General features: G+C 41.8%; 1 protein-coding gene across 4 annotated transcripts in view; it reads left to right on the forward strand.

Annotated features, from left to right (window-relative positions):
- The window catches only part of ches1 (checkpoint suppressor 1), a 62239-nt gene that overhangs the window by 18877 nt on the left and 18260 nt on the right, over positions 1-25102 (forward strand). For 2 of the 4 annotated variants that reach the window (XM_046061128.1, XM_046061127.1), the window contains 2 exons: positions 11860-12459; positions 23417-23568. In XM_046061128.1, coding sequence (XP_045917084.1) covers positions 11878-12459; positions 23417-23568 — 734 coding nt within the window. In that variant the 5' untranslated portion in view covers positions 11860-11877. Of the gene's footprint in view, positions 1-10860; positions 11017-11859; positions 12460-23416; positions 23569-25102 lie in introns of those variants that run through there. The other 2 variants (XM_046061129.1, XM_046061130.1) reach the window with 2 other exon arrangements.

A 25102-nucleotide genomic window follows, 5' to 3' on the forward strand; every position in this document is an offset into this window, starting at 1 on the left:
CTCCTCGATCACAAACCTCTATCGCCAAGTTTGAGCTCATTCACTTATTGATTCCAATTTCAGCCAAATTTGCAAAAGGCTCAACGAGAGGGTTGCAGAAGCCAGAGAGGGCGGACCTTTGGAACCGGACAGGGTCTTCCAGTGGTTGTTGCCATGGTTTTTTGTTGTCGGGACAAACTGTCGGCCAGTGGCTGAGAGCCTGTGCTGCTGTTTGTTAAAGATAAGTGGAAAAGCCAGAGGGGAAAGAGAAAGAGGGAGACAGACAGACACAGAGAGGGAGCCCTGCTTAACTTTTTTTTTTTTTTCTTGACTGCAGGACACCCAGCTGAAAAACACTCACTACCTCAAAGCTTCATCCACCCTGCTCTCCCGTCAATGTGGGGATCCCGATAGATCACGCTCCCCTCTTTAAACAGTTCACCGAGCCTTTCTCCTTGTGTTTTTCTGACCCGCACCCCTCCCTGCCCGCTATCAAAGCTCTGTTGGCTGTGCACTGGTCGCTTTGATATCTCTCTCTCTCTCTCTCTCTCTCTCTCCTTTCCCACAATATTGTAAAAGAGCACAGAGCGCCAGCAGGGACCCGCTCACTGTCAAAGAGAAAAGACAGGGAGGCCTTAGAGGGAGCGAGGGAGGGACTGGTAGAGGTAGGAGAGGAGGAAAAGGTGGCAACAGTCAGAGAGTGGGTCTTATCTTTTTATCGTTATTACCCTTCTTGTTGGCATCTGGGGTTTAGTAGCATTTGATCAATCTGCTTATTGTATCAGAATTCTTTCAAAACCCTTTTTGAATTTTTTTGGGCTCCGCTTTCAACATTTGTAGGTAATTAAAGTTAGAAAATAACAAATAACAGGTGCAGTCTTGTTACTTTTTCACACCTTGTCCTACAGTTGCTTGAAGTACTGGTGGTCCCAATTCAGAACTACTAAGTTGATAAGCTAATTAAAGTTTAACAATTTGTGTGATTAATGTACACGATGCAATTAGATGATCATTTTACAAGATAGGGCTCACCATTCTGTTGAAAGAGCACATTAAAGGAATAGTTTTATATTTTGGGAAAATGTGCTTATTCGCCTTGTTTCTAACAGTTAAGCTGGGAGGTGATTAGCTTAGCTTAGCATTAAGACTGAAGGAAGTGGGAAACAGCTAGCTTGGCTCTGCAAGTAAAAATTTAAAAAGTTTGAAATGGGAGTAATGTGCAAAAAAACACACAAATTGATACAACATGATAATGCTAAGCTATGCTAAGATTATGCTGATTGCCTCCAACCCCCAGCTGTGCACTGAAAGGAAATGAATAAGCATTATTTCCCAAAATGTTGAACTGTTCGTTTAAAGTCATAATTTTAAAGTATTTTTACGATATGCAATATAGTAGACCTCTGAAATCAGCTGATCGTTTCCCGAGTTGTAGAGAGTTCTGTTTCTTTGAATCAGATGATCTTTAGAGCAGCACACCCTCTGTCGTGCAAGAGCACATTAAAGTTTCATTAGGGCCTTTTGGCTACATTTGTCATTTTAACTTGCAAAAACAATGATCAGTGCCGGGTAAATATGAGAAGCCTGCAACTTGCATGTTTTTTTTACAGTAATTGCTCTTTGCTAATATAAATAGAGCAAGTTAAGACTAACGATACAATAAGAGATTAGTTTGCCTCTTAGCTTATCAAATCTGGGTATTTTAGAACTGGATCCAAAACAAACTGTCCATATTGGCATCTAGTGGTAGACGTGATGATGTTCTTTTTTTGTCACATACAACACATGTTGAATGCCACACCAGGAGAGCACACTAGCTTGACCTGAACAGAGTGACCGAGAAAAGATTGGACCGATCGAATGAGCAACCGAGCGGGCGAATAACTGAGTGAGCGTGCACGAATGTGTGATTGCATGTGGGCCTGTGGTGTGTCATGGCCATTACCATGAAAGTCCAGAGCCCTGGGCCTGGGCTTTTTTTAAGGTTGACCTGATCATTGCAGTCAGTCCACCACACACACACTCACACACTATCCCTGCACTCCACCAAGGGACCTCTAGGCTGCACACACACACACACACACACACACACACAAGTCACCTTCAAGCGTCCACATTCGCAACCTCAGTTTGCTTGCGTGTGTGTATGTCTGAGGCTGATTGTTCGCCATCCTCAGAGAGCGAGGGTGAGCGTGACTTCATGATCGCTGGCTGCTGATGAATCATACCAAAGTTACTTTGTGTTTGCCTGATGCAAATGTCTGTTTGCTTTGGTGGTTAGCCTACTTTTGAGGACGGAGGCTGAGCGTGTCTTTGTGTGTGTCGTCTTGAATTATTCACTGGCAATATTTGATTTCCTTGCACCATACATTACATCTGTCCTTTCTGAGCTTTTGTCTCTAAGTCACTGCATGTATATCCACTTATTTCTTTGTAAAACAGTATAGTGCCGTTCCTACAGCACAAGCAGTGGCCTCATTGATGTGTTTTCTGCTATCATTTTTCAATTTGAAAGTTCTGGGGCTCGGTTCCCCTAAATATACTGTGTATTATGTGCTTATTATCTGCATAGTTGGTTTGCCAATAGACAGAGGGGGTAATGTTTAATCCTCTAGCAGGACAGGCTCTCAACTCAAACGTATAATGTTTAGGGTGCAAATCAAGGGCCTTGACCTATTTTAACAAAGAGCCCATTAATTAAGTTTCTTATACCATTTACATAACAGCTAGGTCTATGCCTGATTTTGTACTTTGTACAATATAAGTTCTAATATAGCTGAAAGACAATTTTCATGATCACTTAATGTCTCAGTAAAGATTTTGAATTTACAATGACATAAAACAGAGGAGAGCTGCCAATCCTCACATTTAAGAGGCTGGAACCAAGACGTGGCTCTCAGGATGACAATGTCGGTCTGTCGGTCGACCGCTTTGGTCCAGAATTTCAACTATTAGATGGATTGCCATTAAATTTAGTTGAAAGTCATGCCATCCCCAGAGGATGTAACCCACTAAAGTTTGTGATTCTCAACATCTATACAATGGATTGGCACACATACATTACATACATTCATGGACCCCCTCAGTATAAATTGTAATAACGTTGGTGATCCCTTCATTTTTCATCTAGTGCTATTGGCACGCCAAACTTAATTTGTCAAAATTAAATTTGTATTAGTATTTACCTCAAAGCACTGCTGCTCCTAAATCCAGAGCTGCTTCAGGCACGGGTAAGCCTCCTCCCATTTGGTGAGATTCTTGCACAGACTTTTAGCCTTTTTGGCAGGTACTCAATCCCCCTCACGTTCATTCATCCTTGAATCCTCACACTTCTGTTTTTATTCTTCAACAGTTCTTCTTCTTCTTCTTCTTTTAAACGTTGCAAAACGTCACCATGTCACATGACCTTAAAACCTGGCAGGAGCAAGGTGGCTGCAGGCACAGAGTCCGACCACCTTTTGCCTGATTTCGTCGCATTTTTCTTTGCAAATGCCGCAAGATCAGTCATTGATCTCAGCTCTCAGACTCAGTAAGGTCACGCAGGTAGAATGTGTCCGACTTGATGCCGCTGTTTTTATACCCCGCCTCTGCAGTCGCCTGCAGCTCATGTTAGACTATCAAGTCGGCTAAAGTCAGCCGCAGTCATCTCGATCGCACGTAACAACGCACCGTCACTAGATGTAACAGCTAATGTTCCACATACTGCCACCTGCTATACTGGAGGGGAATGTAGCAAACATATCAAATACTCCCGAGAGGTTTTTTAAATTTACATTTTTCCTAGACAGGTTAGAAATATATTAGATATATGGGAAAATATTTAAACAGAGGACAGAGACAGAGGGAATGTTAAAATACAGGAGAATCCCAGGAAAAACAGCAGGGTTGACAGGTAGTAATAATAATAATAATAATAATCTTTATTTGTCGAGCACTTTTCAAAAACAAGTTACAAAGTGCTTTAACAAGTTTAAGACTATAAAACACATAAAAACAAATACATGATAAAAGCAAAAAAACTGACTAAAAAGGGACTAAAATACACGTTTGAAGTAAATATAAAATATATATAAAATAGAATAAAATAAAATAAGATCGGGAAAGGCTCTCCTATAAAAGCATTTTTTAAGAAGGGACTTCACTGACTCAGCCGACCTGATTTCCTCGGGCAGGCTGTTCCAGAGCCTCGGGGCCCTGACAGCAAACGCTCTGTCCCCTTTAGTTTTCAGTCGAGAGTCTGGAACAGACAACAGACCTCTGCCCGAGGATCTCAAGGTACGTGCGGGTGTGGATGGGACTAAAAAGTCAGAAATATAACAAGGCGAGAGGCCATGAAGAGCTTTAAAAGTGATCAATAGAATTTTAAAGTCAATTCTAAAACATACTGAGCGCCAGTGTAATGAAGCTAAAAAAGGGGTGATGTGGTCATATTTCTTTGTTCTGGTTAAAAGCCTGGCAGCTGAGTTCTGGACAGTCTGGAGTCGATCAGTAGATTTTTGGGTTAAACAAGTAAGAAGGCTGTTGCAGTAGTCCAGACTTGATGAGATGAAGGCGTGTAAAATGGTCTCGGTGTCCTTAAAAGTTAACATAGATCGAATTTTTGATATATTTCTAAGGTAGGTATTGTGGACATATATAGCTAGTTGATTAGTAGTGAGAATCGCAGGTTAATTTATGATCAATGCTGTCACTATATTTTGCCCATGATAACACAGGTGAATCTGTCATATACGATATAGTAGCAAGCAAGTCCTCTATGATATACTGTATCACAGTACCTGTAATTGAAGAAGAAAAGGTGCCCCTAAAAAGACAATGTCATTTTTCAAAAGCAGGAAACAGTCAGTTACATTATCTATCAGTGTGAAAATCAGTTTTACAGAACAGAAATAAGTGCACTTTAAGCTTGTTTTAACACACTCAGCTGTCAAATGGCCAACAAATGGGAAATGGCGAAGTTTTCCAGAAAGTATAACAGTTCCTGTAGTGACAGAAGTTCGTGTCTCTGATGTAGCACTCAGAGCATCTCAACTGTGAGAAAGTTAAACTAAAACAAAAATGTCAACAGCAATTTTTTGATGAAAAATAAAAGAAAATGATTTGTAATTCTAATTATTAATTAATCGTTTCAGCATTATATTATACCGGCGTCCACAGGCATTGGTGACTATTTCACTTGAACAATACTTAAGGTTATTTAGTTTACTTAGAATGTCTGCTTTTCAAGAACAAACCACTCCAGGTTTGTTCTGGTGAATTGCCAGCCTCTGCACACAGAACAAATCAGTCCTCGGATGGAAAGGCAAAGAAAGCCTGGGTGCTTTGTGTATGTCTGAATTCGTGCATGTTTAGCCGCATGTGTGTTCATGCATGTGGGACTGTGTGGGTTGCCAGGCAGCAGAGAGCAGCAGCCAGAGCCGAGGGGTCATGAGCAGTCCTCTGGGACGCCCTGACCCCTGACCTCTATTCCATAAGTCTTTGCTGCTATAGATGACATTAAAGGAAGACACATTCAGACCTCATAGTATGTGATTGGTCCTGCTCTGCTTCCTTAAAGCCCTCTGGAACCCTGATATTCCCCATATTTGTCGTTGGGGAAAAGCAGGAAATACAGAAAGGGGGGGAAGCGATTTCATGGGCTAAAAATGGAGAATATCACAAGGCTTCCTACAACCGGTGTTGACATATATGTAGCAGAAGTTATTATATCCCAGTCGCTGAGAGAGTTCTCATTTTCTCCTTCTCTCTGTTGCTCTTCCTCTCCCATTCCATCAATCCAGCGTATGTGTAGGAGGGATAAAGGTCGTCCTTTTGTCATCAAAACTCCAGATTAGTTTTGCCTCGGTGCATCTGACTCTCTGCTTTATCACTGTGGCCAGAGGAGCCACAAGGTTCAGCTCACCCCTCTGCAAAGTAATAACTCCTACCAGCTACCATTCCATTCTTCGCCACTATCTCCTACACTACTATTACTACTCCATTCGGGGGTGGCGGGATTATTTTCACGGCACTGGCTTTATTGGGCTGTATAGTGAAGAGTGACAGCAAAGTGAGGAGCAGGAGGATGTGACATGCAACATATGTCACAAGCTGCGATCAAACTGACAAAGTTGTTATAGTCGCTTCAGTCCGCTGAAGCCCAGAGCAGAGCATAAATGTGCTGCTGACAGCATGTCATAAGCCTATCTTGGTTTTATTTTAATATTTTTGCATTGATGTGGTTTTGGGGGTTCTGTAATTTGATGACTTGGGGATTTCTAAAAGTCAGTTTGGCTAATATTGCAACAGACCCCAGTGCACGACAGTGAAATGAAGTACATTATTGAAATGTTGAAAACGCTTGCAAGTCGGACAGAAAAGGCTGCCAACGGGGAATGAAGATCTTCTGAGGATTACGTAAATGTGGCATGTGATTTAGACAAGTATCTGCGAGAGCATGAATGCCGTGTTAGATGATTACGCTGTCAATTAGGGCACATGCATTAGCCTACACCCTCTCCACTCTCAGAGGAGTTTGTTAACCTTCTCCCCTCCATGTAAACACTGGTGGCCTCTGCCTCCAGTTACAAAGGCTTCAGAGAGTTCTGAGCTGGCCAGCGGTCAGCAGGGTTACATCAAGGTCAGTGATATTTTTGAAAATTAACACTTCTGGGTTTGCGTTTAGTCTCATCTTTAAAAACAAAAACACTCAAATTTGATGGTTGATTGCCAAAGGAGTGTCTTTGACAACTATTAACCATGTTAATTGGAGCACTATTAGCTTTTGAATTTGAAATAGCACTTTCTTAACCCCTCCATTCTTTTTTTGCAGACGACAACAAAGTGGATTGACATATTGATTTTAAAAATGTTTTGCTTTTAATGGTGCACCATTGTTAGCTGAGGCTCGATAGGGCTGGAACCAAGAAGCACACTTAGGATTAGGACCTTTAGGCTTGTCAATAGACATGCAGTGACTAAACAAGTCCTGGCAAAAACATAATTGCTCCAAAAACAAATTCAGAAATCAGATTTAGATTATGGGGGAAACTGGTTTGCAAATGTAAGTTAGGTGTATTATCTCAAAATTGGGACTTTTTGTTTGATTGTTGTGTAACGACTGCCTGCCAGCATGACTGCAATGTGTCCCTTAGTGATTCTGAGGAGCTAGAAGGGATACTTCTGGGTTCATTATTGATTTATTTTGCGATTTGTTTTTCTGTTAAATGAGTTCTGTTAAATATTGGGAGGAAAACTTGACCTTGGCCTTGGAAAGTTTCACAAAACATTCCAAACATCAGATCCCTTACTAGCTTTTTTTTAGAGCCTTCAACTTTATCACTAGGGTTTAAAGATATAGTCCAACATTTTAGGAAGTACACTTATTTGCGTTCTTGCTGAGAGTTATATGAGAAGATCGATACCACTCACGTCTGTAGATGAAAATTTAAGCTAGAGCCGGGAGACGGCTATCTTCCCTTAGCATAATGACTTGAAACAGGGGGAAACAGCTAGGCTGCCTGCATCCCCCTATCAGCAGCTCTAACGCTCATTTATTAACATGTATCGTTTTTTAAATTTGTCCAAAAGCTGATGTGTAAATATGAAAAGTACTGGATGTATAGGATAGGGGGTCAGGTACCAGACTGTTCCTTGTCACTCCCTCTCTTATCCTCACTGTGAGTGGAGACTCTGCTAAGCTAACTGGCGGCTGGTGGTAGCTTGACACAGCACACACGAGAGTGGTATTGATCCTTTCATCTAACTAAAGAAACAAAGGGTATTTCCCAAAAAGTTAAAATACTCTTTTAAATCTTAAGTAAACACAATGTGTCTTGGATACAATCCATCTCCATAACAGCTGAGTAAGCTCCATCTGCTGACGAAGACCATTTGATAGCATTTAAAAGGGTAGTAAGTGGACTCAGTCAGAATTGTTTTGTGAAAGTCAAATAAATAGTAAAAGAGACCAAAGTTGCCAGAAAATGTGGGATGTTTTTCCTCAATAAATCACCTAAACAATTAACTGATTTTCGAAATTGTTGCAGATAAAATTTTTCTGCTGATCGATTTTTGTTATAAATTTATCCTCTAATCTGCTAGATCTGCTATCATTTATAATAATGTTACTGAATAGAGTGCTGTTTCACTTGTGGAGTAGAGTGAATGTTCTACACAGTTCGCACTGTAATTTTCAGCCTTTGTTACTTCTTATGGAACCTATATTCATGGCAGCATAATAATAGGAACAATCTGACTCTAAGTGTTCATGAATGGGGTTTCAAATGGAGAAAGCCATTTACTCTAATTGAATGGCGTCTTTTAAAGTCAGTGTTATCAGGGTGCACAGTGCAAACAGAACCGGTGTGGTGCCAGGGTCACAGCGAGGAGAGAGAGAGAGACACCGTACAGATTACAGCTGCTTTAAATCGCTTTGGTATGCACAGACACTTGGATGGAGAGTGTACTTACCGTCCGATGCACACAAACACACACACACACACACACAAAAACACGGGGGGGAAAAAACACATGCACACGCTAAGCCAAATGTGGACATGCCAAACAGAGATGAACACAAATCAAAACAAAGCATGCAAACACAAAAGAGATCCAGAGAATGAAGAAGACAGAGAGAATAGCACAGTCCCATCTGTCAAACAAATGCGAGGATGCTTCTCACACACACACACACATAAACACATTCACACACACACAGCAGACATCATTTAGTCTGAACTTGAGCGATATCTGCCTTTGTCCTTTAGCAGTTGGTCCTGAGGGGCCGCTGTAGAAGTTGCATGAAAGTTTGTTTAGAGCTGAGCAAGTGTGTTAAGCTTTATGAGAGCCCATGGGAGACATGGTGGCATACACACACACACACACACACACACGTGCATGTACTCATACACACACTCAGGCACGAGGCTTGGGCGGCAGCTCGCGCTGGCCCCAACCAAGTGAGGAGTTTGTTGTCATAGCAACAGTAAAATGAGATGACTTTACTGTCAGCCGTAATGTTTCATGGCCCCCTTGCCGCTATGGCAACATAACAAGGAGGAGGAAGAGGAGATGGAGAGAAAGAGAGCATCAGAGCCATCTCTGCATTCCAGTGGACTCCTACAAGGAACAGTGTCACTACGACGCCCTCACTTCCTTCCTAAGACAAACACACATACACTGTGACAAGCCTGTCAAACACATGCATGAGTACACACACACACACACACACACACGGAAAAGCCTGTCAAACACCCTTTCCATCTCGCCCATCCCTTTGATTATGAGCTGACTATTTTCAGCTACGGTCTTATCGTCACCGGAGCAATTTGAATTCATTACGCTCAATGTCAATATTGGTGCAACAACGCTGTACATCAGACAGGTACAGCTTGTTGAATGAGTGTGCGTGCTGTCAGAAAGTGTGAGAAGTGAAAAGAGGGGAGAAGTGGAGAGAGAGGAGATCAAAGACATCCAGCTCCGCCGTGTGTTTCCAAGAGGTGGAGAGAGTCAGATGGAGCAGCGGGGTGACTGTAGGCTGGCCGACAATACGCGGCGCAACAGCACAGCAGCTATACATCACAATTCTATATTTAGCTGCGTCCTTCCACTACGGCCTATCAACACTGTTAAACAGAGTTATCGGTGCTGGTAGAAAAGTGGGAAAAACAGAAGGGGGGGTGGGGCGGGTAGGTGGAAGAGCGACAGACACAGGGAAGAGAAAAAAAGAGACAAGCGTCAGAACGAGAGAGGAGCTGAGTTGTTTTGCTCTGTTGCCATGGTGACTCGACGGCCGGAGTTGTAGTGAACTGACAGTTGTCACGGCACAGTGGGTTGCCATGGGTGACAGCTGTCAGTCAATCACGCAGAGTGAGGGGACAGATCGGCTGATGATCACCTTGGATTAGAGAGGGATCGCACCACACAGGGGCCAGCCAGAACATATCTGGACTTAATCCCCATGTCCTAATGGTGTGTGTGTGTGTGTGTGTGTGTGTGTGTGTGTGTGTGTGTGTGCGCGCGTGCGTGTGTGTGTGTGTGTGTGTGTGTGTATTCATCAATGTTTGCATGTGTGCGCTTTTATTTAACCCGTTTGTTGATGCTGTGCGAGTGGACAGGAATTTGTGTGCATGCAAATTTAGGTTAGCGTTTTCACGTGTGTGTGTGTGTGTGTGTGTGTGTGTGTGTGTGTGTGTGTGTGTGTGTGTGTGTGTGTGTGTGTGTGTGAGTTAGCACATGTGCATACTAGCGTGTGTTTGTGTCCAGACTCTGAAACGTGTTCACAGGGTGAGTGGAGCAGATTACATTTAGCTATAGCTACTGCTGCCTGGGTCCTTCCCACAGCTGTTTGAGCTAGAGGACAATCAAAGGCCTGGTTGTTAGCCTTCTGATTGTGGTGTGATGCGCAGCCCCAGTCCCCTTCAATTAGCACACTCTGGCTGCGTCTAACGAGCACAACATTGCTTTTATGTTGGGAGAATAATGGTCTGATTAGAATAGGGATGGATTTTAACTCACACTTATGTTTGTTTCTCTCTGTTCTTTGCAAATCCCCCGACCCTGATCATCTCTTCTCACAGATCTCCAGATGTGGAAGTAACTCTCACCAATGGACACTATTTGTAATGTTGTAAATCAGCAGTTAGTTTATTCTGTTTATTCTGCGCCCATTCAGCGCTCCAACCTGAACAATTACGTTTTCTCCTCCTGTAGAGATGTTAAAAGTATTTAAATATTAAACAACATATTAAACAAAATCCACTTTTTCATGTCTTTTCAACCTATGTGTCTGTCCCCGGTGTGTCTCCCAAACTATGAGAAAAAAAACATCCTCTCTTTTTTTCTCCTGCTCAGTCTTTCAGAAAATGTGTGTGCAAGTACGCCGTTTGAATATGCCTCCCTTCTTGATGTCATGAATGGACCTGCGTAGCATAGGACCTCCTCCAGCCATTCAGCGCAGTAGACAAACCTTCCCACTGAACACACCACTCAACCCAGCCCAACGTCCAAAACAACACCAATCGATTATTCCATCGAGCTAAAGTTGAAGGTTGTTCAGTATGTCTCACAGAAAGTGCTTTTACGGTTATAGTTTCTGGTTTTCCCTCTGATGTCAGGCTGCTCTGCCTCAACTCTCTCTGTGATTTACAGTTGTTTCCTGATGAAAAAATGCAGTAACAGCTAGCTGCTGCTAACTGGAGATGTTGTCAGGTGGCTCTGCCTGACACAGAGGTCCAAAGCTTCTGTAGTAATGTTAGAGGAGTAAACTAGCAGCAGCTTCTGTTAGCAGTAGTTACTAACTGGTGACTAACAAACTTTGTAAATCACCGAAAGTTAAGGAGAGCAGCCGGTGGACATCAGGGGGAAAACCGGAAAATAATTTCTCCATAAAATATGATCCAGTTTCACCAAAACCAGTGAATAAAGTTATAAAGCTGTGTTTTTCAACTAATAGACCTTTAACACTGTTCATATGTTATGACAGCAACCCCGTGTAATGTCAATACTTTGCTGGTACTCTAGTAATTAGAGGGTCGTTGTACAAGGCAAGATTTCCTCAACCAATGAAGCACTAAATTTGCCATCCCAGTCAGAATTGGATAGAAAGCCCCAGAGAAAAATGATGATGTATACTTTTCCCCTCTGATCTAACAGCCTAATTGGGAATGTGGTCAAAATCTTGTTGCGTGTCTCCACCCGTTGGCCTTTAACAAAAATTAAGGCTTTGTGTGAGAAGCCAACTGAATTTCACAAGCTGACCTCGTTTCTTTTTTCTCCTTCTCCTTTTTCTCTTTCGCTGCTCCTCCTTTTCTCCACCCCTGCGCTCTCTTTTCCTCCCTCCTTCTCCTCTGCCCCGTCTTGCCCTCCCCTTTCTCCTGTCTCTGCCGTCTCCCTCTCCAGGAGCGAGCCCTGGGCTGGATGGGACCCACCATGCCCCCCAGTAAGAAGGCCCAGAGCCCCAGTAGTGGAGCCAGTGCCTCGCAGGGTATGAGCCCGCCGTACCGGCAGGGGGACGCTGCCACAGCTGCATCCGAGGCCGAGGCAGCTGACCTATCCCTTTCCCTGTCCGCCTCCTTCTCCAAGGCCGAGGACGAGGAGCTCACCAGCCTCTCCTGGCTCCATGAAAGCACTGACCTCCTCAACAGCTTCAGCCACTCGGGGCTGCGTAGCGTCTCCCCCCTCCAGGACCCAGACGGTCAGCACCCACGCTCACCCTCCTCCTCGTCTCCCTCCCTGGATGACCCCCTGCTCGGCGATGCACACTCCGCGTACGACTTGGCAGCAGGGGCCAACCGAAAACCGCCATACTCCTTCAGCTGCCTGATCTTCATGGCCATCGAGGATGCGCCAAATAAGCGGCTGCCTGTCAAGGATATCTATGGCTGGATCCTGGAGCACTTCCCTTACTTTGCAAGCGCCCCCACAGGCTGGAAGAACTCAGTGCGCCACAATCTGTCACTCAACAAGTGCTTCAAGAAGGTGGATAAAGACCGGAGCCAGGTAAAGGCGTCAGTTGCGTAAAAAAAATTTCAAAATATTTACCTTCTCTCAAGCCAAGGGAGGGGTATTGATCATCAATACTTTTTATTACCAAACAATGTTGTTGTGAAAGTTGCAATGAGAGTCATTTCAGTTCATTTATTATTCATTGATCGTATTTCCTGACCTAATCAGCAGTTAGCAGCGGTATTGTTAAAATGTAATGAAAATATTTTTTTAAAAACTACTGATACATACTCATTTCATCAAGTTTTATATTGAAAACCACAAATAACATTTCCAGCACTGTGCACTTTTTTTTGTAGGAACATTAAAATAATTCCGAAGTCCCCAAATCATGCAAAGAGCTAAAAGTGAACTTACCTAGCATTTGCTATAAATTAGTGGATGGTAGTCACAAAGTGCCCTCTTTCACAGCATTTTCTTCGATCACGTGTCCCTCAGCACTGTTACGGGCACACTCTAGACTGTCACTGCCTTCCACCATGTTCTCATTGACCCAAAACAAACCCCCATTTCATGCTGCACCTGCGTCTGGGAGACTGACTGCTAACTTGGTTGATGCAGTATATACCAGAGGGGTTTACAAAGCGCGCTAATCGAACACGGTTTTAATGGTAACTCAAATTTGAAAAAGTAATACTGTATTGGTCCGAATATAAGACAATTTTTTTTCTCCTGAAATTCATCTTAAAAACTCAAACGCGTCTTGTTTTTGGGGTCAAGCACTTTAAATGCTAATATACACCCACAACAACAGATGGCGCCAAATATCGGCAAAGCGCATGTTGCCCTCCCGACTGAAGCATGTCACGATATCACTGAAACATGGAGAGAAACAGCGATCGTGTCAAACAAAGTGGCTCAAAAGTAACCAAGTTAACCAACAGCTGAGGAGGAGTTATGATGCCAATTTTAAGATGGTGTTTTTTTCACTGAGATGGACAGCCTTATTGGTATTAGAAATACCAGTAGTATATAACAGTTTTTGTCTCCATTTTTATAATATTAACTGTAAATATCACAAGCCAATGCATTTTATTTCGTGGTAATTTAATTGTGACCATTGTTATTGAAAATGTTATTTTATTTAAAAGATGTTAAAAACAACAACCTACCTTATATTCAATGTGTTTTTATTAGAATTATTTTGAAATAAAATTATCGTCTTTATTATTGTCTTAAATTGGTCTTAAAAAAGTATCTTTCCAAAAATGAGTCTTGAAAAGGACTAAACTTCGGGAATTTTATCGAAGTTGACTTCTGGGTAAAATATGGCACAGTTGCACAATAAGGCCATAGTAAAACAAAGGGTGTACTCATCCATATGATTCTATAATTTCAAAAAAATTCTAATTGTTTTCATCCCCATAGAAAATACTTATACTAATTGGCCAATTAGTTTGTCCTAGATAATCCTTCCTCGCACACTCAGGTAAAGAACATTTCAAATGAAGCCCAGCCTCTATTCCAACCAGTGCAGGGATTTTTAATCACTTTTCATCTGTCATATTCTGAATGCTTACATGTAATAACACTGCAGCTACACGGTAAATACGCAGCCCATTATTCGCTCAATCGTGTGTGGTTATAACTTATTTCACAGCCAGACAGTTATCAGAGGTTTGCAGGCATATCCAACTTGAAGTCAAACATATTCTGTATTTTGTCTACAGCTGTACCAGATTCGGCCTTATCAATAGTTGATGATCTCTGCTTTCATAGTTCTCTTTCACTCAGACGTTCTGCGCTTCCCCAGTGGGAACACCATTTCGCTTTTGATTTAAGTCTTGATACAGTCTTTTATACTGGCTTTCTTATCCAGATTTTACTCCATTAAAGACTTGGGGTAAACGGGGGAATGAATCCCTCACTCAATTAGTGCTAAATTAATACTGGAGGATTTAATAACACAGATGCCAGCAGACTTTAGATTTCATCTTGCCCGAGGGTGTTGGGGGTGCGGGACAAACAGCGAGGATCAATGCAAGCTTTGCATGTTTGCTGATTGAGATTATACTGGAGGATATGGGATCTCTTTATGCTTTCCTTGACCAGCGTGTGAACCTGAACCCTTCCTTTTGAGTGAGCTGTGTGTGTGTGTGTGTGTGTGTGTGTGTGTGTGTGTGTGTGTGTGTGTGTGTGTGTGTGTGTGTGTCTGTGCACACACCCTCACGCTATGCTGTCATCTGGCCCTTGACTACAACGGCACAGAGTTTCTCTTGTATACATATCTCCATAGTAACTAGGTTGCAGTTGACATAAAAGTATGCTGTTGCTGTAGCAACGGAAAAACTGATTTGGCTTTACTGACTTAGGCGTGTGTGTGTGTTTGTGAAAATATGTGCATGTGTGTAAGAGCTTAAGATGGGCACTGAGGTGCTGAGTTGTGGAGAATGAGTATATGTCCTCATCTTGTGTTATCTGCACATATGTACTGTGTGCGTGTGTGTGTGTGTGTGAGTGTGTGTGCGTGTGTGTGCACTCGTGTGTGTGTGTGTGAGTGTGTGTGTGTGTGTGCACGCGTGTGTGTGTGTGTGTGTGTGTGTGTGCGTGCATGTGGAGCAGCATGTGTAGAGGTGATTTTGGCAAGGACAGCCTGTCTTGTCTTCCTGTCACTGCACACCGTTTAAGACAGCACGCTAATTAACCCTTCAAACCCATTCCCCTCTCTCGCACATATACACGCGCACTTGCAAACACACGCAGGGCATGTCTGACACACAAACAAATAAGTGTACACATATACACACACTTGCAAGCACGCATGAATGCTTAAAAGTGCTCACACACATGTGCGCGTGAGCACTGTGTCGGTGTGGAAATGAGGGCACATCTCTGCAGACTCCTACTCTACCTGCCAAGTGCCGTGCTTTATCTGAAGCTGCAATTACAGAATCTCTGTAATTTCAGTCAGACTTCGCCATTCAAAGCTTTTCACTGAGAATATCTGCATGTGAATACTCCTTTTTTCTCCCTGCTTTGCCTTCTCCTACACCTGTTTGTCTCTCCAAACTGAGCATGCAATTACAGGTTCTAAGATATTTTCTTATGTTTTCCTCATTTCTCACCGTGGAAAATAAGAAAAGGATTTGGTTAAGGGGAGGTCAAGTCATCGTTGTGAGGGATGGATAGAGAGACACACACACACAAGGAGAAAGGAGGAGACGTGGCTTACTGTGAACGCACCAAATCATATTTCCATCAATTTACAGAGGTGGAGATTAATATGACAGTGGCCTATTTGTTCCAGTGACTGTATTTCTGGGTCATATCCAGGCAGATGACAAGATGGGGACTAGTTTAGATAAGCTTGCTGCTCTGTGTATGTGAGTGTGTGCATGTCTGTGTGTGTGTGTGTGTGTGTGTGTGTGTGTGTGTGTGTGTGTGTGTGTGTGTGTGTGTGTGTGTGTGTGTGTGTGTGTGTGTGTGTGTGCGTGTCAGTCTTGCGTGAGATTGCAAACTTGTGAGAGAGAGAGAGAGAGAGAGTCCCATGGTTGCCATGGCTTTGTTTACAAACAGGATTCTTCACTGTGCTGAATGACATGCCTTAATGACAAGTGTTGTTGCCCTCAGACTTCTGGATCAGTGCTGAAGATCAGTGTTGTAACAGCACAACACAAACACACACACGACCAGTGATATATTTCAAAGCCTCTTATGAAATCACACCAGAGACAACAGACAGTTTTGTAATCTAAGACTCACTATGAATTCTCTTGGTGTTGCACCTAAGTGTGTCGCCTCTAACTTAACTTGCCCTATTCAGAAGAGAGGCGTCCTTGATTCTTCTACATTTTAACTCTGAGCTTTGTACTGTAGCAGGAGAGAGCTTAGATTTGTCTGCTTAAGGTGTTTGTTTTTTTGACATTAATTTATCAGCAGGTCGCTGCCACTGATTTTCTCTCAAATCACAGACACATTAATGATATACAGGGTGTATTGTTTGAAAGACTGCACGTGGAAGAACACTTGCATGCAATTAACTACTTTACTAAACAGTACATTACTTTAAACTAAACAGGGAATGAAGGTGAACAAGAAAGTAGACTTATGCTGGTGAGCTTTATGATAGATGTAACTTTAAAGCTGCACTCATCAATATATTCACAATAAAAAAGGGTCAGTTTACCATATGCAGTATGGAAGGGCTCACTCAAAGTGACAAAACGACAGAGTACCCACCTGATTGGTGGTGGTGATGGTGCAATAGATAAGATTATGCCTTTGGTGTGAGAGACCCAGGTTCAATCCCCCACTGTGACCCATCTACCATTGTGTCCCTGAGCAAGACACTTAACCCCTAGTTGCTCCAGTGGCGTGCGACCTCTGACATGTATAGCAATTGTAAGTCGCTTTGGATAAAAGCATCAGCTAAAATTAATAAATGTAATGATTCAGTTTTTTAGCATCTTTCAGCTCATTGTTTTGTTTTTACGGTCTGCAAAATTACAGTTTTGGTTCACTCTCACCTCTCCTTAACCCCATTATCAGCCACAAAAGGGAGATTTTTTTAAGGAGAAAATGCTACTGTACGCCACCTGTCCAGCACCAAACAGCAGACAGAAAGAGTTAGCAACTAGCATGTAAACATAGTGGAGCATTTAGAAGCCGATGAACCAGATATTTGGGAGTTGGTGGCGACCAAAACAGACCTTAAAGGAGAGAAACATGACCCCAAATATAATCTACTGTTGCATCGTGTCTGCTGGATGGATGTGTAAACAGCCAGTTGTTTGCTAACATGTTAGCCATATCTTTATAAGGTGATGGTAATTCCAAGTTAATACAGTTAATACTTCTTTAATAAGCTATAAAAAGGTATGCTACTGGCTTTGTTTTTGTAAAAGTTTTTATTATCTTGTTTAAAAAGTGTACGACATATTTGTTCCTGTCACTGTGAGTCATGACTATGAGGAAAAGTCACATACCGTTTGTTTTAATGTTGCCTAAGGGAAGCAATTTAAACATCTGTAAGACTGGTTCTTGGTACTGCCCTTGGAGAACTTTCATGGATGTGAAAATTATGCCACCGTGACAAGCTGTGGAAGAGCCAAAATCCAAATGACCTCACTGACATTATTTGCTAAATGACAACATATCATAGCTGCTTTGGAAATTGCTTACATTGGACCAGGCCCAGTCTGTGTCTCTCGTGTAATCATTGCTTTTGCAGAGACTTTATGAGCATTTCTGATTATATTTCAGTCACAGAGTAAAGTTTGGTTGAAGGAATGGAGTTGCACATTGTGAGATTGGTTAAAAATGTACTGTGAACCAAATGGATTATCTTTTCATACCAGCAGGACAGTCTTTGGGGTATCTGGAAATGTATGCAGTGTTGGCAAATGACCTGCAAAGTTTGCCCTGTGTTTATCTTTGAGGAGTTGAGACTTACATCTGTGATTCAGTTGTAATAGCCAATGCAAAAGACTGAAAAAGTACAAATGACAAGCACATGAGAAGCACAAACTGGGGCAAACTTTGGCTTGAATAAAAACCACGTGGGTAACAGGTTTGGTACTTGTGGAAGAAGAAGTCAATCCAACACCTGTAGAAAGATGAAATTTCCACATAATACCCCACTTGGTTTTTCTATGTACTGACAAAAATACCCTGTTGTCCAACCAACATGTAACTTTTACACCCATCTCTTTGTCCCGTTCTTTGTTGTCAAATGGTCTTCAACAAGAACAGAAGTGGCCTGTGTCAAGCGACTTCATCAGAAGAAATGTCCCCCGTCTTCTTCTTCTTTTCCCCCTTTCTGCCTCTTTCCTCTTCAAAAAGCTCTGTGTTCCACTCCCTGTTAGAACATTTGCGTCCACTGCTGTAATTCTTGTCTCCCTGCTTGCGTATTACAGTGACGCTCCTGCTTCATTTCTGAGCAGCAGACATATTGTTTTTCTTCAACTGTGCTTAATCTCTGAATCAGACATGTATCCGGTCCATGCTGCACTTTACCTACTGTATACTGTATTATTAGTTCTGTATATGTACAGTAAGTAATGACGGAGCCTTGTATTGCAGTTGTACTTTAGATAGGTTGTATAAACATGTGAAAATGCTCTGGACAACAAAGCTTGTTATGCAGATGCCTTGCATGTTTCTCTGCACAGAGTGGCAGCTCTGTGCTCTCTGTGTGTCATATGTCTTTCTTAATCTCATTTCATGACTGAGTTGAAAACAACATTTACTTTCTCCTCTCATTATAGCCAATATGAACTGTTTAAATGGATCTCTACAGCATATAAATGCCATTGTCAAATATCATTAAACGATTTAAAGCTGTAGTTTCAGCAGTGGACAGTATAACAACTGTTAGAATATATTTTCATTAAATCCCATAAAATTACCAAAACCAACAATACAAATGTCTTTAATAATAATACCTTCTGACCTATCTATACAGTCCATGGCACAGATTGCTAAGTACAGCGGGGCACAGTAGTTTTCAACATTACTCACACAGGAGGAAGTAGTGTGTTTGTTAGGGACTATTTTCAGCAGCGGATTGATTTACATTTGGCGCTCTAGTGAGTATTTATTGTACCAGGACAGTGTATGTGGGATTGACCGTGAAAAAACTACAGTGGCCATGGTTATTGTAATAAAGCAATATGTCAGCCACTGGAATGGAGTGGCTCATTTATCTGTTTAAATTTTTGTGGAGCTCTATGGCCAGTGGAATAAGATAAACCAGGCTATGGTACACACGCTGAACTTGTTGGCATTAATTTGTTTTGTTTTTTTGTTTTGGTTATTTTATGGGATTTGTTGACAATAAGAAACATATAGAATGTTGTCAGCCTTGAAGTTGGAGTTTGTTTTGGGTGATGTGCCTATTTGCATTTGTGCTGAGAGTTAGATAAGAATACGATGGCTACCTCTCTCATGTGTGTCCAACAAATATGAAGCAACAGCCATTAAAGTTAGCTTAATTTAGCCTATAGACTTGAAACACAAGAAAGCAGTTAGTAGAGAGACATGAGAGTGGCATCAATCTTCCCATCTAACTCTCTGCAAGAAAGTGATTAAAATTACCCATTGAAGCATTGGTTAAATTTACACAGTAAATGAGTTAGGATGAACAATGCAGTACTCTTAGTATTGCCTTCTATGTATTTTTTGTGGATTAGTTGTCTAAAATGAAGTGAACTGTCCTAGTGTATTTTAAGTCTTGATATACAGTATGTGCTATGCTTTATGGTAAATGTATATGTGAAAACATAACAGTCCACAGGAATGCAGTAGCAGTAGTATAGTGTTACTAGCGGGGTCAGTGGCAGCAGGACTTTAATATCTCCCATTTCCAAGGGAGACCAGCCCCCACAGCTTATATAATACAGGAAACAGATGTTGGCAACACACAATCATCTCTCTCTCTCTCGCCTTTGTCTACTCTTTCTTCCCCTTTTGTCTTTTACTCACACTGACGTGTCCCAGGCAAGTTACAGTACGTATGTTTTATCCATCACGAAAATACCTGTATATCGCTCAGCATTCTGCAGTTTTATAACATAGCAGCATATAAAAACTGCAGCTTTCCTCATCAAAACTACTACAAACTGGTGGAGTGACACAGATACATATCATTAAATCCCTTTCTTTTAAGTGTAATATTGCTTAAACTTGCAATTTAAAGTCTAATCCTAGTCAGTTTGAGTTTCATGCTGTAAGCTTTTTCTGAAAGCAGGGGTTAACATTTAGAGTTGTGGATTATTTGTTGTGTAATGCTGCTCTTCAGCTGCGAGCGCTACATTGACGTGGCTGTTTTCCAGCGCATAGATGCAACACAAATAAACCCATCATCCAGAAAATAGTGCTCATATCAGAGGAGTGAGACCAGATGGGATCAAAGGACGGAGAGAGGAAATCATATAAATGGAGATCACAAACACAGTTTCAGGTGAATGTCAAGACCACAGTCCTCTATCACCTGCTTTTACGCTGTAAGATCCCTTGTGAAGGTATCCTATTTTTAAAATCGGTGTCATACTATATCAAAGTTGAACCCCACTGAAAACTTAAAGGCCGTCTCTGACCTCAAATACTTTTTGTGATAATCGATTTTGAGACATGCTGCCTTTTCTCAACTTTGCGAATCTGTCAGAAAATGAAAAGTCCAATTCACCTCCTCTCGCTTTCAAGCACAGATGATGCCTGTTGCCAAGGCGACCGCTATAACCCAGGTGACAGACCCTTCCTGTGAGCTGCACCCTGTGATTGGCCTCTCGACTCGGTGGGGGGGGGTCTACAGATTGAGCATTTTGATTGGCTGGCTGGTTGGCAGAGGCAGGGGCCCCGGCAGACAGATATTCTGCAGCATTGATTTAATCGGCTGGCAAGCGGGCAGACAGTAGGCACACACACACGCATATATATACACACAAACGGCTGGCAGGCTGGAGGTGCAAGGGGAAATTTGGCCCAGTGGGGGTCACCTCTGTGGGAGCGAGCGTATGTGTGTGTAATATCATGCTCTCCGGGAGAGGCGTTGCTGGCAGTAATAGAAGCACTCCCAGGAGCAGACCATGCTGGGTAATATCACACTCCCTAGGGAACTCACCATACACACACTCACCCCCCTGCCCCACCACACATACACACAGCAAAACATGGCACATATGGCCCATGTTCAACACGACTAACATACTAATGCAAAGATCTAGACTGGGTTACGGGAGTTTGGGGTTCACACACGCATCCTATTAGCTTCTTGCATTCTTACAAGGTCAGGTGCTGTAGTGAGTGGTAGCAGAGATTTTGACTGATTCACTGGACATCCTGGGATCAGGAGACACACAGAGTGCCCATTGTGGCTCTGCATGTCTACACTCATTAGGAATTATATAGTTTGTACTGTCATACAGTATATCAAGGAATTAGTCAAATAAAAAAGTCAGATGTCAGACAAGAATGTTAGGGTTTGTTTGAGACATTGCGGCACGTTGGATGTTCATGCTTGTGTTTTCATTTTGAAATGTGTCCTACGCTTGCAGTTAACATTTCAGCTGTTTCCATATTAAAGTTTGGTTGGTATATGTGACAGCACTTACAGTTAACGGCGGAATACAGTAACTTAATAAAGTTTATTGTAACATGTTTCAGTGTAGTTTAGTTGTTCCCAACTTAGGAATCAGGGTTTAAGTGAAAGGTATAAATAAAAACCTTCCTCTTTTAGTCCTACTTACAAACATAAGAATACAAACAAAAAAACTATACCTCTTTTGACTAAAAACACTTTTAAGAAAGCTCTATACATCTCTTAAGTTGGTTAAGAACAGCTTTTTGGGGTCTTAGATGGCTGCAGTCCAGAAGTCCGCAGGAGAGCGCACACCTTCAGAGACAATAACCACTATGTGAAGCTGCTGCCTTCTTGTAAGGTGTCAAACGCACATTTGATAGGATGTTACAAAACTTTGTTTTTAACTCCTTAGGGGTGCAAACATTCTATGTGAGCAAATGCCCTAATATTAATCCATATTTAAGTATCAGCAATATAGCCAAATAAAATATTTTTTTATGGCATGAGTTAAGGGCTAGTGGTGATATTAATGATTTGAAATGAACTTAAATGGTTATTATAATAATATTAATAGGCTTACTGGAAAAAAAAAAAAGTTTTTTTAAATAAGGAACAATGGGGCAGACATATGGTACATCGTTGTTCTGATTGGCTATGCCTCATCAGAGCACCCATGGTCAATCATGTGACCACAAGAGCTGCTCTTAAAGATTACACATATACCTATACAACTTAGGAGTAACTTGCTTGATAAATATGTTTGAATTTTTCGAACTATTTCTGCCATCCAGTATCAGAGAGTTGTTTATTCTCTTGAAATACTGAATTATTTACCAAGAAAAACAGAAACATGTCTTACCAGAAGTAGTGTCCTCCATCGCTCTTGTCACTATGTTTTAGTTAGAATTTTTCATTGTGTAAGACAAATGCTATTTACCTCCACTACATTTGCATGGTCTCTCAGCCTGGGCAAATATAACTTCAATTTTGTGAATTTTTGACTGATCCACTGAATCAGGGGAAGTAATAAGGTGTATATTTCTCATCCAATTCAACACAAAATGCTCCTCAGGTTTTAAAATTTGTCTCCAATTAATGCTCACACTCTGGCACTTCTGACATTTCCCTCTTACAGTAATAGATTCCTTGTAGTATTTGCAGTCATGACATCTCCCACACCCTGTAGCCTGTACCTGTATCACATCACAGAGCACTACAAAGTGAGCCGAACATGAGGCAGGACAGCTTTAATTTTATATTTACTTCTCTCGCTCCCTTTTCCTGCCTTTCTCTGTCTCTGCCGAACACAACACTCCAGATTGTACCCCAATCAGATGACAAGGCAGATGAAAGCACGGAGAAGGCTGCGCGAGATAGAGACAGGGAATGTGTTTTCATGGCGGCCTGTCTGAGATCCCTCCCTTCTCTATAATCTATAGGCTGGTTTCACTCAGATCGGGAGCCGACAGCTTCATTAGGTGAGGGGGAAGCTGCTTTGATCTAAAAATACACACCATCATTGCCTCTGGAGTCGAAAAAGTTAAAGAGTCTCCCCATGTCTTAATCAGAAAAAAAAAGCCTCCTGATTTTTCTGCGCAGAGGCAGAGGATTGGAAAATATTGAGCGAGGTGGCACTGGGGATGTATTAGTTCTCATTCCTCCGAGTGTTAGCCTCGTTAGGGAATATAGGAATCATTGCTGTGTGTACAGGTGCTTTGGTAAATAAGAATCCGGCACAAGGTCTGGTCTTTGAGCTTGTGTTTGGGCTTTGGACTTGTTGGCTCACGTCGGTGTGCTGTGCTGTGTTTGTGATGTGCTTTGAGGGGCCCCAATAGCACTTTCGAATAACATCTCTCTCACCTATCTCCCTGCCCCCTCTCCGCTCCCTCCCTCTCTACCTCTTTCTTTTTTTTCTTTCTTTCCTTCTTTCAGAGCATAGGCAAAGGCTCTCTGTGGTCCATAGATCCGGAGTATAGGCACAACCTGATCCAGGCACTGAAGAAGACGCCGTACCATCCCTACTCGCCCGGCCTGGCCACCCCCTCCACCTCCCCACCCACCTTGCCTCAGACATTTCACCACAGGTAAGACGGATTGTCTGACTGGTTGATGACATTTGTCACTTGATTGGATAGATACATACTGTACATACATAGATGCTACAGAACATCTCTGGCTTTTTTAATACCCCCTCTCCTATGGCATGTATCACAACCTTAACGATTTTGTGATACTTCTAAGAATGTTTTTCTTAGTGGTGTGGTTTTGATGTACCTGTTGTGCCATGTACAGGTAATCTGACCTTGTTCACAACTGAAAAACACTTGTTCAACTTGAGAAACAGAATGCGTTAATCGGAATGAATTTGGACTTTAAATATAATACTGACATCGACAAAAATAAAGGTAATAAATGCTAAATAAATAATCTGTTCACTATATTATCTATTTATTGAGAGGTTTGAGAGTTGTTGTTTTGTTAGATGGAATCATTTTATGGGCATATTTTGGCACAGCAACTTATACAGTTCAGCAGTCGTTGTCTCATTCCGACAGCTGCACCTGGTTCTTGATGCAGGTCTTTGTCCATGTGTGCACCCGACGATTTAACATTGCCTTCTGCATAATATTCTCTTATCTTGTGCTTGCGTGACTGTCACGTCCCCTTGGATGTCATGGGCCGCTTTGCTTTTTAAAGACTTTTTTTTTGAGCATCTGACTCCATGTCAAACCGTTCACGCTTTGTTTCTGTCGTGGCACGCCGTTGCAGCTGTATTACCAACACTGTAAATTTATTATGCTTTCATCTGCTCCTGGGTCCACTGGGCGATACCACATTTTTTAATTTCGATATGATACAGATACTTTTTTTTAATATACTTTTACAATTTTAATTGATACCGATACTCAAACGGGTCATGTCTTATTATGTGGTAGGGTATGTGATTTTCTTGAAATAATGTTTTTTAGAAAATAAAAGATCATTACATTTAAAGGCAAATCACATGACACATACTGGTCATTAATAACACATCTATTAGAAAAGCGAAATATGAGTACAGGTAAATGAAAAAGCTTCTGCTAATAAGTATAAAAAAATAGTCCAGTAATTTATAGAAAGTGGCAACACCACGCTTTCCTTTCTGTCGTTCTCTCAGAAGTTTGATGCAGAAGTGTGTTGTTTTAGTTTTCTCAACACTTCACCTGTATGTGTGTGATTTTGATGTTTTCTTTTGATACTATGTTTGCCGTATGGCCGTTTGAAATAAAGATTTTAAGCTGCATGCTTGGCTCTCATGTCACATAGGTTCCACAGTCGTGTGGTATGTCAGGGCTGTTAATTGGCACAAACATCATACAAGAGTATTGAAAACATTTGGAAGTGACGCAGCTGCCCTCATTTTGTATCCATATGATTTTCTTATCAGTATTTTTTTTGAAGGAATTGAAAGCAAAGTCGTAGCTTTTAAGTATCGAAGTATCGATCCGCCCATCACTAATCAACACGCACCTCCTCAAGAACAGGTGGCAAGTTGGAATGAGCGATTTCAAGAGGATTTACTGTGTTTCTCTTTTAAATTTTTAAGTATTAATTGAATGATTTGCAAACAGTTGTCAT

Source organism: Micropterus dolomieu, linkage group LG10 (assembly GCF_021292245.1).
Source record: "Micropterus dolomieu isolate WLL.071019.BEF.003 ecotype Adirondacks linkage group LG10, ASM2129224v1, whole genome shotgun sequence".
NCBI lineage: Eukaryota > Metazoa > Chordata > Actinopteri > Centrarchiformes > Centrarchidae > Micropterus > Micropterus dolomieu.